This window comes from Limulus polyphemus, unplaced genomic scaffold, assembly GCF_000517525.1.
Source record: "Limulus polyphemus unplaced genomic scaffold, Limulus_polyphemus-2.1.2 Scaffold3757, whole genome shotgun sequence".
Taxonomy (NCBI): Eukaryota; Metazoa; Arthropoda; class Merostomata; order Xiphosura; family Limulidae; genus Limulus; species Limulus polyphemus.
Window position 1 is genome coordinate 58905 of NW_013669367.1, and position 18847 is coordinate 77751.

The window sequence follows — 18847 nt, forward strand, 5'->3', positions numbered from 1 at the left end:
GTATCACACACAGTATATAACACTCCATTTTTGAATGTAAAGTCACACCTGGCATCACACACAGTATATAACACTGCTTCTTCAAATGTACAGTCACACCTGGTATAACACACAATATGTCACAATGCTTCTTGAAACATTTACAGTCACACCTGGTATCACACACAATATTCCAGACTGCTCTTGAAACATGTAGCGTCACACCTCATATTGTACACAATTATCCAGACTGCTCTTGAAACATGTAGCGTCACACCTCATATCGTACACAGTATATAACAATGCTTCTTGAAATGTACAATCACACCTGGTATCACACACAATATGTCAGACTGCTTCAAATATTTACCGTCACACCTGGTATCACACAATATGTCAGACTGCTTCTTGAAACATGTACAGTCACACCTGGTATCCCACACAATATACCAGACTGCTTTTTGACACATGTACAGTCTCACCTGGTATCACACAGAGTATATAACACTCCTTTTTGAAATGTACAGTCACACTTCGTATCACACACAGTGTATAACACTCCTTCTTGTAAAGTAAAGTCACACCTGGCATCACACACACATCATATATCACTGCTTCTTGAACCATTTACGGTCACATGTGGTATCACACAGAATATGTCAGACTGCTTCTTGAACCATTTACGGTCACACGTGGTATCACACCCAATATGTCAGACTGCTTCTTGAAACGTTTTCAGTCACACCTGGTATCACACACAATATGTTGGACTGCTTTTTGGAACACGTTCAGTCACATCTGGTATCACACAGAGTATATAACATTTCTTCTTGAAATGTACAGTCACACTTGGCATCTCACACAGTATATATGACTGCTTCTTGAAATGTATAGTCACACCTGGCATCACACCCAATATGTCAGACTGCTTCTTCAAATATTTACAGTCACACCTGGTATTACACAAAATATGTTGGACTGCTTCTTGAAACATGTACAGTCACAACTGGTATCACACACAATATACCAGACTTCATCTTGAAACATGTACAGTCACACCTGGTATCACACACAGTATATAACACTGCTTCTTTGAATGTACAATGGCACCTAGTATCACACAAAATATCAGATTTCTTCTTGAAATGTACAGTCACACCTGGTATCACACAGTATATAACACTGTTTCTTGAAATGTACAGTCACACTTCGTATGACACGCAGTGTATAACACTTCTTCTTCAAATGTAAATTCAAACCTGGTATCACACACTGTATATCAGATTGCTTCTTGGAATGTACAGTCACACCTGGTATCACACACAATATGTCAGACTGCTTCTTGAAAAATCTACAGTCACACGTGGTATCACACAAATATACCAGACTGGTTCATGAAACATCTACAATCACACCTGGTATCTCACACAGTATATAACACTGCTTCTGGAAATGTACAGTCACACCTAGTATCACATAATATATCAGATTGCTTCTTGAAACATGTAAAGTCACACGTAGTCTCACACAATATACCAGATGGCTTCTTAAAACATGTACAGTCCTACCTGGTATCACACAGTATATAACACTGCTTCTTGAAATGTACAATCACACTTCGTATCACTCACAGTGTATAACACTTCTTCTTGAAATGTAAATTCAAACCTTGTATCACACATAGTATATAACATTGCTTCTTGAAATGTACAGTCACACCTATAATTACACTAACTAATCTAACTTCACAACTAATGAATTTTGTGAATGTCTAGCTTCGTATCTAATGAATTTTTCTAATGATTGTCTAACTTCATAACTAATGTATTTTGTGAATGACTGTCTAAATTCACAACTAATGTATTTTGAGAATGTCTAACCTCATAACTGATGTATTTTGTGAATGACTGTTTAACTTCACAACTAATGTATTTTGAGAATGTCTAACCTCATAACTGATGTATTTTGTGAATGACTGTTTAACTTAACAACTAATGTATTTTGAGAATGTCTAACTTCATATCTGATGTATTTTGTGAATGACTGTCTAACTTCAAAACTAATTTTTTTTGTAAATGTCTAACTTCACAACTAATGAATTTTGTGAATGACTATTCACCTTAGGAGCTAATGTATTTTGTAAAAGACTGTCTTACTTTACAACTAATCTACTTTGAGAATAACTATTTATCTTAACAACTAATCTATTTTGAGAATGACTGTTAAACTTCACAATTAATGTATTTTGTGAATGAATTTTTATCTTCACAACTGATGTCTTTTGTGAATGTCTAACTTCATAACTAATGTATTTTGTGAATGACTGTTCAACTTCAAAACTAATGTATTTTGTGAATTACTGTCTAACTTTACAACTTATGTATTTTGTGAATGGCTGTTTAATTTGACAACTTATGTATTTTGTGAATGACTGTTTAACTTGACAACTTATGTATTTTGTGAATGGCTGTCTAACTTCAGAACTAATCTATTTTGTGAATAACTCTGCAAATTCAGAACTAATGTATTTTGTAAATGACTGTCTACCATCACAACTAATGTATTTTGTGAATGACTGTTTAACTTCACAACTAGTGTATTTTGTGAATGTCTAACTTCATAACTAATGTGCTTTATGAATGATTGTTCAACTTCACAACTATTGTATTTTGTAAATGACTGTCTACCATCACAACTAATGTATTTTGTGAATGACTGTTTAACTTCACAACTAGTGTATTTTGTGAATGTCTAACTTCATAACTAATGTGCTTTATGAATGATTGTTCAACTTCACAACTATTGTATTTTGTGAATGACTGTCTGACTTCACAACTTATGTATTTTGTGAATGACTGTTTAATTTGACAACTTATGTATTTTGTGAATGACTGTTTAACTTGACAAAGTATGTATTTTGTGAATGGCTGTTTAACTTCAGAACTAATCTATTTTGTGAATAACTCTGCAAATTCAGAACTAATGTATTTTGGAAATGACTGTCTAACTTCACAACTAATGTATTTTGTGAATGACTGTTTAACTTCACAACTAATGTATTTTGTGAATGTCTAACTTCATAACTAATGTGCTTTATGAATGACTGTTCAACATCACAACTAATGTATTTTATGAATGACTGTCTGACTTCACAACTTATGTATTTTGTGAATGGCTGTTTAACTTCAGAACTAATCTATTTTGTGAACAACTCTGTAAATTCAGAACTAATGTAATTTGTTAATGACTGTCTAACATCACAACTAATGTATTTTTTGAAATACTGTTTAACTTCAGAACTAATGTATTTTGTGAATGTCTAACTTCATAACTAATGTGCTTTATGAATGACTGTTCAACTTCACAACTATTGTATTTTGTGAATGACTGTCTGACTTCACAACTTATGTATTTTGTGAATGACTGTTTAATTTGACAACTTATGTATTTTGTGAATGACTGTTTAACTTGACAACTTTTTGTGAATGACTGTCAAACTTCACAACTTATTTATTTTGTGAATGGCTGTTTAACTTCAGAACTAATCTATTTTGTGAATAACTCTGTAAATTCAGAACTAATGTATTTTGTAAATGACTGTCTAACATCACAGCTAATTTATTTTTTGAATGACTGTTTAACTTCAGAACTAATGTATTTTGTGAATGTCTAACTTCATAAGTACTATACTTTGTGAATGACTGTTTAACTTCACAACTAATGTATTTTATGAATGGCTGTTTAACTTCAGAACTAATCTATTTTGTGAATAACTCTGTAACTTCATAACTAATGTATTATGTGAAAGCTGTCTAACTTCTCAACTAATTCATTTTGAGAAGGACTGTTAAACTTCTCAACTGATCTGTTTTGCGAATGACTGTGTAACGTCAAAACTAATGTATTTTGTGAATAACTGTTTAACTTCACAACTAATGTATTTTTGAATGACTGTGTAACTTCACAACTAATGTATTTTGTGAATATCTAACTTCATAACTAATGTATTTTGTGAATGACTGTTTAAATTTACAACTAATGTATTTTTGAATGACTGTTTAACTTCAAAACAAATGTATTTTGTGAATGACTATTTACTGTAATAACTAATGTATTTTGTAACTGACTGTCTAACTTCAGAACTAATCTATTTTGTGAATGACTCTGTAACTTCTTAAATAATGTATTTTGTGAAGGGCTGTATAGCTTTTCAACTAATTTATTATGAGAAGGACTGTTAAACTTCAAAACTAATGTATTCTGTGAATGTCTAACTTTACAACTAATGTATTTTGTGAATGACTGTCTATCTTCTTCAAAACTAATGTATTTTGTGAATGTGTAACTTCATAATTAATGTATTTTGTGAATGACTTTAAATTCACAACTAATGTATTTTGTGAATGACTGTCTAAATTAACAACTAATGTATTTTTGAATTACTGTATAACTTCACAAGTAATGTATTTTGTGAATGAATTTTTAACTTCACACCTACTGTATTTTTTGAATGACTGTCTAACTTCATAACTAATGTATTTTGTGAATGACTTTTTAACTTCAAAACAAATGTATTTTGTGAATGACTATTTATCTTAATAACTAATGTATTTTGTGAATGATAGTTTAACATCACAACAAATGTATCTTGTGAATGATTGTCTATCTTCACAATTTATGTATTTTGTGAATGACTCTGTAACTTCATAATTAATATATTTTATATGGACTGTCTAACTTCTCAACCAATGTATTTCGTGAATTACTGTTTACCTTCACAACTAATGTATTTTGTGAATGACTGTTTAACTTCACAACTAATGTAATTTGTGAATGTCTAACTTCAGAACTAACATATTTTGTGAATAACTCTGTAACTTCAGAACTAATCTATTTTGTGAATGACTCGGCAACTTTATAACTAATATATTTTGTAAAGGGCTGTTTAACTTCTCAACTAATTTCATTCACAAAATACATTAGTTGTGAAGTTAAATAGTCCTTCTCAAAATTATATTCACAAAATAGATTAGTTCTGAAGTTAAACAGCCATTCACAAAATTCATAAGTTGTGAAGTTAGACAGTCATTACAAAGTACATTAGATATAAAGTTAGACATTCACAATACACATTAGTTGTGAACTTCAATAATCATTCACAAAATACATTAGTTGTGAAGTTAAATAGTCATTCACAAAATACATTACTTATGAAGTTAGACAGTCATTCAAAAAATACATTAGTTGTGAAGTTAAAAATTCATTCACAAAATATATTACTTGTGAAGTTACACAGTCATTCGCAAAATAAATCAGTTGTGAAGTTAAAAAGTAATTCACAAAATACATTAGTTGTGAATTTAAAGTCATTCACAAATTACATTAGTTGTGAAGTTAAACAGTCATTCACAAAGTATATTAGTTGTTAATGTAAACAGTCATTCACAAAATAGATTAGATGTGAAGTTAACCAGTCATTCACAAAATACATTAGTTGTGAAGTTAAACAGTCATTCACAAAATACATTAGTTGAGAAGCTAAACAGTCATTCACGAAATACATTAGTTATGAAGTTAGACAGTCATTCATAAAATACATTAGTTTGAAGTTAGACAGTCATTCACAAAATACATTAGTTATGAAGTTAGACATTCACAAAATACATTAGTTGTGAAGTTAAACACTTATTCACAAAATACATTAGTTGTGAAGTTAAACACTTATTCACAAAATACATTAGTTTTGAAGTTAGACAGTCATTCACAAAATACATTAGTTTTGAAGTTAGACAGTGAAGTTAGACAGTCATTTACAAGATACTTTAGTTATTAAGGTAAATAGTCATTCACAAAATAGATTATTTGGGAAGATAAACAGTCATTCACAAAATACATTAGTTATGAAGTTAGACAGTCATTCAAAAAATACAGTAGGTGTGAAGTCAAAAATTCATTACTTGTGAAGTTACATAGTCATTCAAAAATACATTACTTGTGAATTTAAAGTCATTCACAAAATACATTAGTTTTGAAGAAGATAGACAGTCATTCAGAAAAAACATTAGTTGTGAAGTTAAACAGACCTTCTCAAAATACATTAGTTGTTGAAGTAAACAGTCATTAACAAAATAGATCAGATGTGAAGTTAAACAGTCACTCACAAAATACATTAGTTATGAATTTAAACAGTCAATAAAAAAATACATTAGTTGTGAAGTTTAATAGTCCTTCTCAAAATACATTAGTTGAGAAGTTAGACAGTCCTTCACAAAATAGATTAGTTCTGAAGTTACAGAAACAACTAATGTATTTTGTGAATGACTGTTTAACTTCACAACTAATGTATTTTGTGAATATCTAACTTCATAACTAATGTATTTTGTGAATGACTGTTTAAATTCACAACTAATGTATTTTTGAATGACTGTAACTTCACAAGTAATGTATTTTGTGAATGAATTTTTGACTTCACACCTACTGTATTTTTTAATGACTAACTTCATAACTAATGTATTTTGTGAATGACTGTTTAACTTCAAAACAAATGTATTTTGTGAATGACTATTTACCTTAATAACTAATGTATTTTGTAAATGACTGTCTAACTTCACAACTAATGTATTTTGTGAATGACTTTAAATTCACAACAAATGTATTTTGTGAATGATTGTCTATCTTCACAGCTTATGTATTTTATGAATGACTGTTTAACTTCAGAACTAATCTATTTTGCGAATGACTCTGTAACTTCATTACTAATATATTTTTGAAGGACTGTGTAACTTCTCAACAATTTATTTTGAGAAGGACTGTCTAACTTCACAGCTAATGTATTTTGTGAATGACTGTTTTCATAACTGATGCATTTTTTGAATGACTGTTTAACTTCACAACTAATATATTTTGTGAATGGCTGTTTTAACTTCAGAACTAATCTATTTTGTGAATGTCTAACTTCACAACTAATGTATTTTGTAAGTGACTGTCTAGCTTCATAACTAATGTACTTTGTGAATGACTGTTTAACTTCACGTTTAATGTATTTTGTGAATGACTGTCTAACTTCACAACTAATATATTTTGTGAATGGCTGTTTAACTTCAGAACTAATCTATTTTGTGAATGTCTAACTTTGTAACTAATGTATTTTTTAATGAATGTCTAACTACATAAATTATTTTGTGAATGACTGTCTAACTTCATAACTAATGTATTTTGTGAATGTCTGTTTTCATAACTGATGCATTTTTTGAATGACTGTCTAACTTCAGAACTAATCTATTTTGTGAATGTCTAACTTTGTAACTAATGTATTTTTTAATGACTGTCTAACTACATAAATTATTTTGTGAATGACTCTAGATTCATAACTAATGTATTTTGTGAACGACTTTAACTTCACAACTGATCTATTTTGTGAATGACTGTCTAACTTCACAACTAATGTATTTTGTGAATGTCTATTTTCATAAATAATGTATTTTTTGAATGACTGTCTAACTTCACAACTACTGAATTTTGTGAATGTCTAACTTCATAACTAATGTATTTACTGAATGACTTTTTAATTTCACAACTGATCTATTTTGTGAATGGCTGTGTAGCTTCACTAGTAATGTATTTTATGAATGAATTTTTAACTTTACAACTAATGTATTTTTTGAATGACTGTCTAACTTCATAACTAATGTATTTTCTGAGTGACTGTTTAACTTCACAACTGATCTGTTTTGTGAATGACTGTTTAACTTCAGAACTAATCTATTTTGTGAATGTCTAACTTTGTAACTAATATATTTTTTAATGACTGTCTAACTTCATAACTAATGTATTTTGTGAATGACTGTCTAACTTCACAACTGATTTGTTTTGTGAATGACTGTGTAACTTCACAACTGATTTGTTTTGTGAATGATTGTCTAACTTCATAACTAATGTATTTTGTGAATGACTGTCTAACTTTATAACTAATGTATTTTTTGAGTGATTGTTTATTTTCACAACTAATCTATTTTGCGAATGACTGTTTAACTTAACAACTAATCTATTTTGAGAATGACTTTTTAACTTTACAACTGATCTATTTTGTGAATGACTGTGTAACTTCACAACTAATGCATTTTGTAAATGATGGTTTAACTTCACAACTAGTCTATTTTGTGAATGATGGTTTAACTTCACAGCTAGTCTATTTTGTGTAATAACCATTTATTTTTTTTAACAGTATAACTTAAACATTTTATTTAACAAATTCTTGTGTTCTTAAGTTTGGATGAGCCTCATATTGGTGAATCCACCCACTATTTAATTACTTTAATCTGTACAAATATTTCTTTTACTTCACAATACACTAAAATAAAACATTTATACAATTTACTCAGAAAACACATAAGTACAAATTAGCTTGATTATACTTCTCCAGCTTCTAAATTATCAGGTAAAGTTATTCAAATGTTAAAGAAACTGGAAATATGTTAACTAATTAAATATATATAGCTGTTGATTGAAAGTGTTAAAGCTTTGAGAAATTGTGCACACTGAACACATTATGAAAGTGAATCCTGTTGAAATAGCTAGACAAAGATATTTTAATGGCAGAAACTACTAGCCAGATATCTTTCTCTCTGGTCAGTAGCTCAGGATTAAGGTGGATGATGGTTTGTAGCCCAGGATTAAAGTGGTTGGTATTCAGTACCTCAGAAAGCTGGTGGCTGTTGGTTAGTATTCCAGGATTAAGGTGGTTAGTGTTCAACACCTCAGAAATATAGTGGCTGTTGGTTAGTAGCTCAGGATTAAGGTAGATGGCTGCTGGTTAGTAGCCCAGGATTAAGGTGGCTGCTGATAAGTAGCCCAGAATTAAGGTGGCTGCTGGTTAGTAGCTCAGGATTAAGGTGGCTGCTAGTTAGTAGCCCAGGATTAAAGTGATTGGTGTTCAAAACCTCAGAATGAATATGGCTGCTGGTTAGTAGCCCAGGATTAAAGTGGCTGCTGATAAGTAGCTCAGGATTAAGGTGGCTGCTGGTCAGTAGACCTGTATAAAGGTGGGTGCTGGTTAGTAGCTCAGGATGAAGTTGGCTGCTGGTTAGTAGCCCAGGATTAAGGCAGTTAAACCAATGAAATATTTTCTTGAAAAGTTTAATTAAAAGAAGAACTCAGGTTTCATATAGCATTCTCTATCTGGTGTACATACTGTTAAAACAGGTGTTTCTCTCATAAGATGTCTGCTGTTAAAGCAAAAGTAATATATAAGCTTTTATATAAATATATTCATGTACACAATGAAGACCACAAAGTTCCGTTATATTCCATTTTGAATTATGTTAGGTTTGTCTAATTTTCTTTGATCACTAACAAAATAACTATGTTTAAACTTTAAAATCACAGTAGTGCATTGAAGCACTATAAATTTATTAGTAATATATAAATGTAGTAGAATTCACCAGTGTAAACAAATCACTCAAACTGTCCTATCATATGACATAAAAGGTCGTTAAATCTGAGGAACACCATTCACTATCTCTGTTATATATTTCAAACCATAGGATCAATGAACGCCATCAGTTTTTTACACATATTTTCTTAAATCAAACCTGACTTGATCAAGTGTTGAAAAGATGTGTGACAGTAACTTTAGGAATTTGAATTTATAATTCAATTTGACCAAAAAAACCTTGGCCTAAAGATCCAATATTTGCAACAAAAATCATGAGACTGTACATGTTTTCTTTCTCTCTTACATTTCTCTTAACCTCTCCATTAGAATTACATATTTCAAATCAGAAGCGATTCAAGTAAGTATAAAAAAGTATTTCAGATCTATTTTATGTCTCACACAAGTCACTACCCAAAAGGCCTTTTGTTAAATATCAGAACTTGTTAAAAGTGTTGAGATATGAAACAGGTTTTTATTTGAAATAATGTTTCTATAATATGCAGTGGAAAGTTCTGTACAGTAGTAATGTAAACCAAAAAGTTGTACAGTAATGTAGACTAGAAAGTATTTTAAACTTGAAAAGAATCTTATGGAACACAAGGGCTATGACCCAATATTCAGATATAACTTTCTCTTTGAACTGCTGACCCTATGGAAGGCAACCAACACGCAGTACCTGTTGTCTAAACCAATACTCGTTAATAAACAGCTTTATTAAAAGGACACAGCCAAAAGAGCAAAGAAAGTATAGTGGCATAATGTGGGCTCAAACCTTAAACCTCACAGTCCAACCACCAGGTTATATCTAACTTTATAAACAAATAAGGCCAACATTTGTGATAACAAATTATATTAAACTGCAGAAATGTTTTCCCACTCCTCTTCATTTGCCCGTAAAGAATTTCAATTCCAAGATGTGTAGAAGCAGCATTTCAAATCTGTCTCGGGAAAATCCAACAAAGCACACTCACTGTGAACAAGAAGTGAGCCAATCAAGGGTTTGTTAAGTTACTGAGTTGCTCTTTGTAAGCAGGACATTTAACGTCATCATGGGCTGATTAACGTAGTAAGTGGGTCATCCTTTGAACTCTTATGAGCTGGAGACTTAATGGACTAACTTTTGATAACAGAGTTAATTAGGGGAACATGAGTTACTTGTGTTCTCTGTGATGGAACAAATAATGCTCTTCTCACTGAGTTAATTATAGGTTATTATAGTTTGATCTCCTTAATATACAAATATCAAGGATTTGTTAAAAACAATTACAAGAATATTTAGAATATTGTGTTCACTTTAACTGATCTTTTTACTAATTACCATAGATAGTTATTTGTTAAAAACAGTTACAAGAATATTTAAATATTGTATTCAGTTTCTGATCTTTTTACTAATTACCATAGGTAGTTATTTGTTAAAAACAGCTACAAGAATATTTAGAATATTGTGTTCAGTTTAATTGATCTTTTTACTAATTACCATAGAGATAGTTATTTGTTAAAAACAGTTACAAGAATATTTAAATATTGTATTCAGTTTCTGATCTTTTTACTAATTACCATAGATAGTTATTTGTTAAAAACAGCTACAAGAATATTTAGAATATTGTGTTCAGTTTCATGATCTTTTTACTAATTACCATAGAGATAGTTATTTGTTAAAAACAGCTTCAAGAATATTTAGAATATTGTATTCAGTTTAACTGAACTTTTTACTAATTACCATAGAGATAGTTATTTGTTAAAAACAGCTACAAGAATATTTAGAATATTGTGTTCAGTTTAATTGATCTTTTTACTAATTACCATAGAGATAGTTATTTGTTAAAACAGCTACAAGAATATTTAGAATATTGTGTTCAGCTTAACTGATCTTTTACTAATTACTATAGATACAGATATTTGTTAAAACAGCTACAAGAATATTTAGAATATTGTGTTCAGTTTAACTGATCTTTTTACTAATTACCATAGAGACAGTTATTTGTTCAAAATAGTTACAAAAATATTTAGAATATTGTGTTCAGTTTTTCGACATACATGAAATGTCTAGTTTTTTAAACCAGATCTTGGAAGCGTTATAAACACTTGAAGAATTAAATAACTATAGACATTTTTCAAAGCGACATGGAAAATGCATTAATAGAGGGTTACATCAAAGAAACATATATATAAATGATAAATAACTCAAGAGAACAAACCATATGCGATTCAAAAGTTGCAAAATAAAGATTAGTTTTGAAAATCCATCCTTTACACCAGATCCAAATCAATATCGCCATCAGACTCGCATCTCAATAATGAAAGCAATGGTTGCAAGTCGACATCATCAGATTGACATGTCAAGAATGAAACCTTCAGCTTTTTACACCGGATCTAAGTTGACATCTTAAGATAACCAGAAGAAGAACAATATTTTTAGGTTTAGAGCTGTTTATAGAATTATACAGGTTCCTAGGGAGAAAATAACTTTTGTTCAGGAGTTTTAGGACAGTTGGTGATACACATTTATCAAATGTTCAATTAGTTTAAACAGAACAGGTAGTTGATATTTTACTGTTCTTCATCATTATCTTTGAAAGTCCCTTACTTTATGATTGGAAAAGGATTAAACTACTGCTGGAACACTGCTCATGATCCAAAACGTGGTCATCTCATTTTTACACATTACATTCCTGTATATTAGTTGTTTGTATAATTTATTTTGTGAAAATGTAGAACAAACTAAACAGAAACAAAAATTTAAAGCAAAAAATAGTTTTAATTAAAAGAACTTTTGTTTTACAGAATAGTCAGAAGTAGCTATTTACCACTCCATAAACTACAAGCATGTTTAATTAGAAGCTTGCTTCTTTACACTACTGTAAACCTTTTAATATTCAGAGAAAGTTACCCTGAAATATCACCATTATTATTATACCAATTCTTAACTTTAAATTTATACAACCTTAAGAAATCATAATTATTAAAAGTATAAAATCACTTAACATACAAGACCTTTATATTGAAAAAAATTAGTGCATCCACTCTGATAAATAAATCACCATTACAAAATATAGGATACATATTTTTATCACATTTCAAATTGACTGTCAAACATTTAAATTTTACTCTCAATCTCATATATTAGTGGATCCTAAATTCTAACTTGTGTGCATTAAATATCTCCAACAAAATTACAAATTTATAAACAAATCCTGAGCAACATTTCATCCAGTTGTTTTGTTTGCTGAAACATTAATCTTCCACTGCTGACTTTATACAAGCAGATCTAAAATAATAATTTCTAAATACATATAATATCAAAAAACAGGCATTTTCTAAAGATTACCATTAATTGGATGTACAGCGAAAGTACACAGAGAACAGACTTTTTATGATTCAAAGGTTATTCTTCAGTGGTTATCCAAAATTACGCAACTGTGCCATAAAGTAAAAACAAAAATATAAAAAAACAGAAATGCAGCCATTGTAGTAAAAGTCAAACCATAATGTTTCTGACACTTTTCTATAAAATAAGAATCTTAAAGAACCGTAAACACAAAATAATAAATATGTCTTGGTCGCACATTTATAAAACCATGGAAACCAAATGGGTTGAATAATTGATAGATAAGTCTGTACTTGAAAAGGAGGATAAAAATTTCACTTGACAGTTTGTAGTTTCTCAAAAATCTCAGGACAGGCATAAGAATACCTGATTCACATGTACCTTGTAGCTAATGAATGTATACTGTACCTAGTAGCTAGTGAATGTATACTGTACCTTGTAGCTAGTGAATGTATACTGTATAGTAGTAATACTGCATCTATTATTCAGTAAATGTGTACTGTTCCTAGTGTATAGTAGTAATACTGCACCTATTATCCAGTAAATGTGTACTGTGCCTAGTGTATAGTAGTCATACTGCATCTATTATCCAGTAAATGTGTACTGTGCCTAGTGTATAGTAGTAATACTGCATCTATTATCCAGTAAATGTGTACTGTGCCTAGTGTACAGTAGTCATACTGCATCTATTATCCAGTAAATGTGTACTGTGCCTAGTGTATAGCAGTAATACTGCATCTATTATCCAGTAAATGTGTACTGTGCCTAGTGTAAAGTTATACTGCATCTATTATCCAGTAAGTGTATACTGTGCCTAGTGTATAGTAAAGTCATACTGCATCTATTATCCACTAAATGTGTACTGTGCCTAGTGTATAGTAAAGTCATACTGCATCTATTATCCAGTAAATGTGCACTGTGCCTAGTGTATAGTAAAGTCATACTGCATCTATTATCCAGTAAATATGTACTGTGCCTAGTGTATAGTAGTAATACTGCATCTATTATCCACTAAATGTGTACTGTGCCTAGTGTATAGTAAAGTCATACTGCATCTATTATCCAGTAAATGTGTACTGTGCCTCCTGCCTACAAGTTTAAATTATGTCTAATTATTACTTTCATTAGTACAAATATAAATGAAATTGTATTAACAATATAAAACACACACCTAGAAATAAACTTTTAATTTTACATTATGTATACTGCACACAATAATAATAAAATCAACAAACAAATTTTCTAAACCAACCATCAGCAACAAGAGACTCTGTTTAATGAAGTTAAAAGGTAAACAAAAATAGTACAGCTTTTCTATATTCTACAAGTTTCAAACTAGGAATCAAATTGAAAACGTAAGATTCTTAAAAAAATGCATATAAAATAATAAAACCTAACTGAATACACTATTTTTATTTTTTTCAGAAAATATTAGAGTTGAGTAATGAATTCAAAATGAATTACAAACTGGCCAGCAATGTAAGATTATTAAAGTATACTATAATTAATAAAAACAAAAAACAAAATTCTTAAAATAAGTATACAAATGCACTTATAGTTTACGTTATTAAACTTCAAGATCACAACTGAGAAGGTACACATTCTAATCAAGCTTTTTTTATAGATTTCAGTATTTAATAAAAACAAAACATGTTTTGAATATTCATATAGCATTATTACAAAAGTAATTTAGTCATTTTTTTCTGACAGATAATACATATAAGCACCATCATGAAAGTGATGAGTATGAGTAGCATGTTGAATTACTCTACCCAAGAGAAGGTTACGGCCATAGTGCTCTCCTTCTTTTCTGTCATGAGCTAAGCCTACTGCTAGTAGCCAGTCAACAAGTTCATCTCCAGCGAACACACAGTCTTGATCATTTTCCTCTGTTTGTTGTGGAGAAGCTGATGCATACAGCTTCCTCTTATATTGATCATAATGGTATCTCAGGAACTGATCACAGGTTTGATGAACATCCAACGATAGTTCTTCTTCAGCAGGAAGAACTAGTATGTCTGTTCCATAACGAATACGACGCCAGATACGAAGACAAGGGTTAACAACTAGTTTAGAATCCAGACCAAAAATGATGAACGAGATGAATCCTTGACCATAATTCAAGAAGACATCAAGAAACTCCAGCTCTATAAATATTCCTGTAAGATCATCCATGACAACCATCCAGATTGTTAAAGCAAGACCAACAATCATTGACAGGGTGAGCAACAAAATAAGCACAACATGTCGGACAATCTCATCAGTGTCAGCATCACTTATTTCCACTAACCCATGTTCTTGGAAGATTCTTCTTTCTTCAGATACATACTGTCGAACACGAGAAGCACACTCCTTTCTTCTACTACTGCTACACCCATGAGCTGTGTCACAAAGGCGTGCCACAACAGATGAACCATTCACTGAACCAGAGAGACCCAAATCTTCAATGTCTGGTGGATGTATTGATGCATCACGATCACTTCTTGAAGATGAGGGCTGTGATTCTTCATTAAAAGAAGAACTTCTGAAGGGAGACTCTACTTTTCTCACTGTTTGAGAGCGTACTCCTTGTTCTGCTTCAGAATCATCAACATTAGGAACGAGAGCCTGATATCCTAGAGTCTGAAGTTGTTGTCGTCGTTGAACTGTCAAACTAGCCAAGATAACAATTAAACAACTGGCCAACACTACTAGTGAAACAGAAGCTTGACTTTCCCCAAAATGAAAATTGGGATCAGTTACATTATGAGTAAAAGGGAAATTCATCATGCCAACTGCAAGAAATCCAGAAATTGTCAGAGAGATTCCAAATCCAATTATAATGATCAGATAGCGTATTTTAAGTACAAAACAGAGTCCCTTCAATTGAAGCAAAGCCAAGAGAAGAGAAAGAAGAGCTGTCCAGACCCGGGCACTAAATGTTCCTCCAGCAGCCAGAAAGTACTGTAAGTAGAACATCCACGTTTTATGTGGATTTATCACTTTTCTAAGAACACCCCCACCAGCTGTGAGAAGCTGAGATATAATAAGACATAAAGTCATCCCATGTGTAATGTTTTTCCATTTTTTACTCATACAAAATACAGCAATGACCCACATACAGCAAACTAGACTAATGGCACTCACATATGTCATGGTGTTTAACAGTTCTGAGTAGAAATTCATGGAAGTGGAAACAGACACAAGGGATAAAACAGCTGACACGAACACAAGAGGAGCAGAAAACAAGGTACACGCCACCATGCCAGAAGCCACCATTTCTGTAGATAAGCCAAACTGACCAGCAAAGATAAATACAGTTGGGGCTGTGGGAAAAGTACCGTACAAAAACCCAAAGTTTGCAAGGTCCTTTATGTCAACTGATGAATCATTAGAAGAAAACACTGTTACAAGTTCTCTGATGATTAAGGGAAGAACCAAAATCTTCATGATGATCATCACAGCTGGTTGTAACAATGCAGCTCCCTGCAGCAACTGGAACTTTCCTACCATGTTCAAGCCTAAGAGAAATAATGCTGTAGCAGAAAATGCAGATCCTAGTACATGAAGAAATTTCTGGAGAACTTCTGGCACCTGATGGTTGAATGCAAAGTTTCCAAGTACACCTAAAATAGTCATGATAACCACAGGATTAGATATTACACCTTTACAAACTTGAAAGAAGATAGTCTTTCGGGATACTACGCTAATATTGTGACTTCTTTGTTTCTGAATCTCCATTAAGATAAATCCCACTGGATTGAGAACCATAAACTGAATAGGAGCCAGCAGGTAGAGATAACTGGCATAGTCTGGATGGTTTTTTGCATACAGAGAGAAAACAAGAGGGAAGCCTAATGCAAAGTCATTGCTTTGTGTACAAAAAATGCCATATAAACCAGCCTTTCCAGTATTAGCTGGTTTTGTCAAAAGTATTGTAAATGCAGCAACCAGAAGAAAGATGATTCCTTTAGAAACAAACACTGCTCCAATAAACTTCCAGTTAACATTTTCTAACTTCAGAGATGACAAGGAATTAAAAATTAAAGCAGGAAGAGAAAAATATGACACAAAGAGGTTAAGACCTTTGGATTCTGTCGATGATATCAACCCACATCTTCCAGCTAGGTAGCCACAAAGCACCGTCAGAAAACACTGAAGGAGAACTGGAAAGATGTCATTAAAAGCAATCTCACCAGGAGTTGGATTTGCAGATGAATATGCTTCTGTGCTTGCAATCCAGGACATCTTCCTAGTTAAGGAAATAAAGGTACTGTATATGTTCAGTGATAACAAGCAGGATCTCAGCTTATTATAATTATCATGTGGAACATTATAACAAGATTTGCGAAACAAAAGATCAGAATTTTCTTCTTTTTCCTCCAGAGAACTGGGTGAAATTGACCTAAGAAGAAAACATAGTGATATTAAAAACAATTTTCCTCTGCTGGGATTTAAACAAAAATTTAAATGTTTAAACATTGGAAAGTTATTTACATTTAGCCTCTACAAAGTACAAATACCAAAACAGTAAATGTAACACTGCATTTTATATCACAGGTAGCTTCTATAAACAATCTAAAAATCAGATGTCATCTTTGTGTGTGACAGAACATTTTGTTTTTATCCAAATTGTGTTGTGGCAGCATCAGTGTCAATCACTTAACAACATATATCATTACATGTCACACAGTTTTAATAGAATCTGTTGTAAGATACAAAATCTATAATCATCACTAACAAAAACACTTATTCCCTTTATCACTCTGTTGAGAATGGTTTCTTGCTCCTTTTTTGGTAATGCTCAACAATATATATCATCACTTAGTAACAAAACTATCACCTGATTGTTCTTAGGTTAACTATGGTGTTTATGTTGAATGCTCAGTCAATATTCATGTGATTTGTTAGAAAGGTTTGTTTTGTTATACTTTTTTTTATAACTTCAGTGATATAATAATTTAATTAAAATAGTTTAATTCAGAAGCTTTATGACATTGAGTTGTAGCAAAAAGTAAAATAATATTTACAAGTAGTGTTTCAGCTAAGCCTTACGTTATGTTTATGTATTATTATTAATGCTAAAAACTCAACTTTACCATGTTAGTACTTAATGGTACCTCAGATAAAAAGTTATAATTTTCCTATACATAAAATGTATTTCTGATAGTTACTTACCTTACTCACAAGATTAGCTATTCTCATTCAGTGCTGCCCTCTATATTTGAACGTTTTATTTACGCATCCCACAAGCCTTCTGCCCTACCCTGTCTCGCATGTAAATCATCATGCATCATCTCTTAACCAATAGTAGCATGATATGCTCACATGATGCATGTGACTCTCTCTACACTCCTCTACTGAACCTTCACTTCGAAGTTTGGCAGAAGGTGTGAGCAACAGAAAAGTGGGGAGGAAGAGTGGGAAGTGTGAGAAAAGGGAAGTACCTATCAGAAATACATTTTCAGTATAGTAAAATTATAACTTCCGATATGGTACTCACCTCCACTCTGACGCAAGGGAATGAAAGAAGTACCCTCAAAAGCATCCAAAGGATACCCCTGACAATGAGAGAGATAGGTCCAAAGAGGTGAACTGCACCACTTCTGAGCCATGTATACTCTTTGCCCATGAGTGGAATGTGTAAGACATAAGGGCAGAAATTGAGAGACGTAGAGTGGCTAGGGTGCAGTGGACCATAGTTGGTAAGTCAACTACATCCAAAACCTCCTCGTGGGGTACCGACATCCACTCAAGGGTAGGATGAGGATCATTCCTTCTTCACCTCAAACTTAAGAATCAGGAATTATGACTCACACCAATTTCTGGGTATAACACGAGGATCATCGCTGATCTATCAATCTGGGAATTGACATCCTGTATCGATAGGATATCAATCGCATGGAATCAACTCATGTGAGGACTTATAGTGATTGGTTAACTCTAATCCAAAACTCTTAGTGGAGTACTGACATCCACGCTAGGGTAGGATGAGTTCTCCCAACCAAATGGGTGAACTGCAATTATCGACAGCTCAACTCCAATGTTTATGTAAATAGTATCAGGAGGCCACATCATCTGGTAAGGTAACAGCTCAACTCCTGTGATTGTAAAAATGGTATCAGGAG

The 18847-nt window shown here is 31.8% G+C and overlaps 1 protein-coding gene across 3 annotated transcripts in view; it reads right to left on the reverse strand.

Annotated features, from left to right (window-relative positions):
* Positions 1–12150: 12150 nt before the first annotated feature.
* LOC106469983 (integral membrane protein GPR155-like) overlaps positions 12151–18847 on the reverse strand; it is a 43771-nt gene continuing 37074 nt past the window's right edge. For 2 of the 3 annotated variants that reach the window (XM_013930502.2, XM_022398545.1), the window contains exon 2: positions 12151–17124. In XM_013930502.2, the coding sequence (XP_013785956.1) occupies positions 14430–16967 (2538 nt within the window). In that variant the 5' untranslated portion in view covers positions 16968–17124 and the 3' untranslated portion in view covers positions 12151–14429. The remainder of the gene's footprint in view (positions 17125–18847) is intronic. The other variant, XR_002612953.1, reaches the window with a different exon arrangement.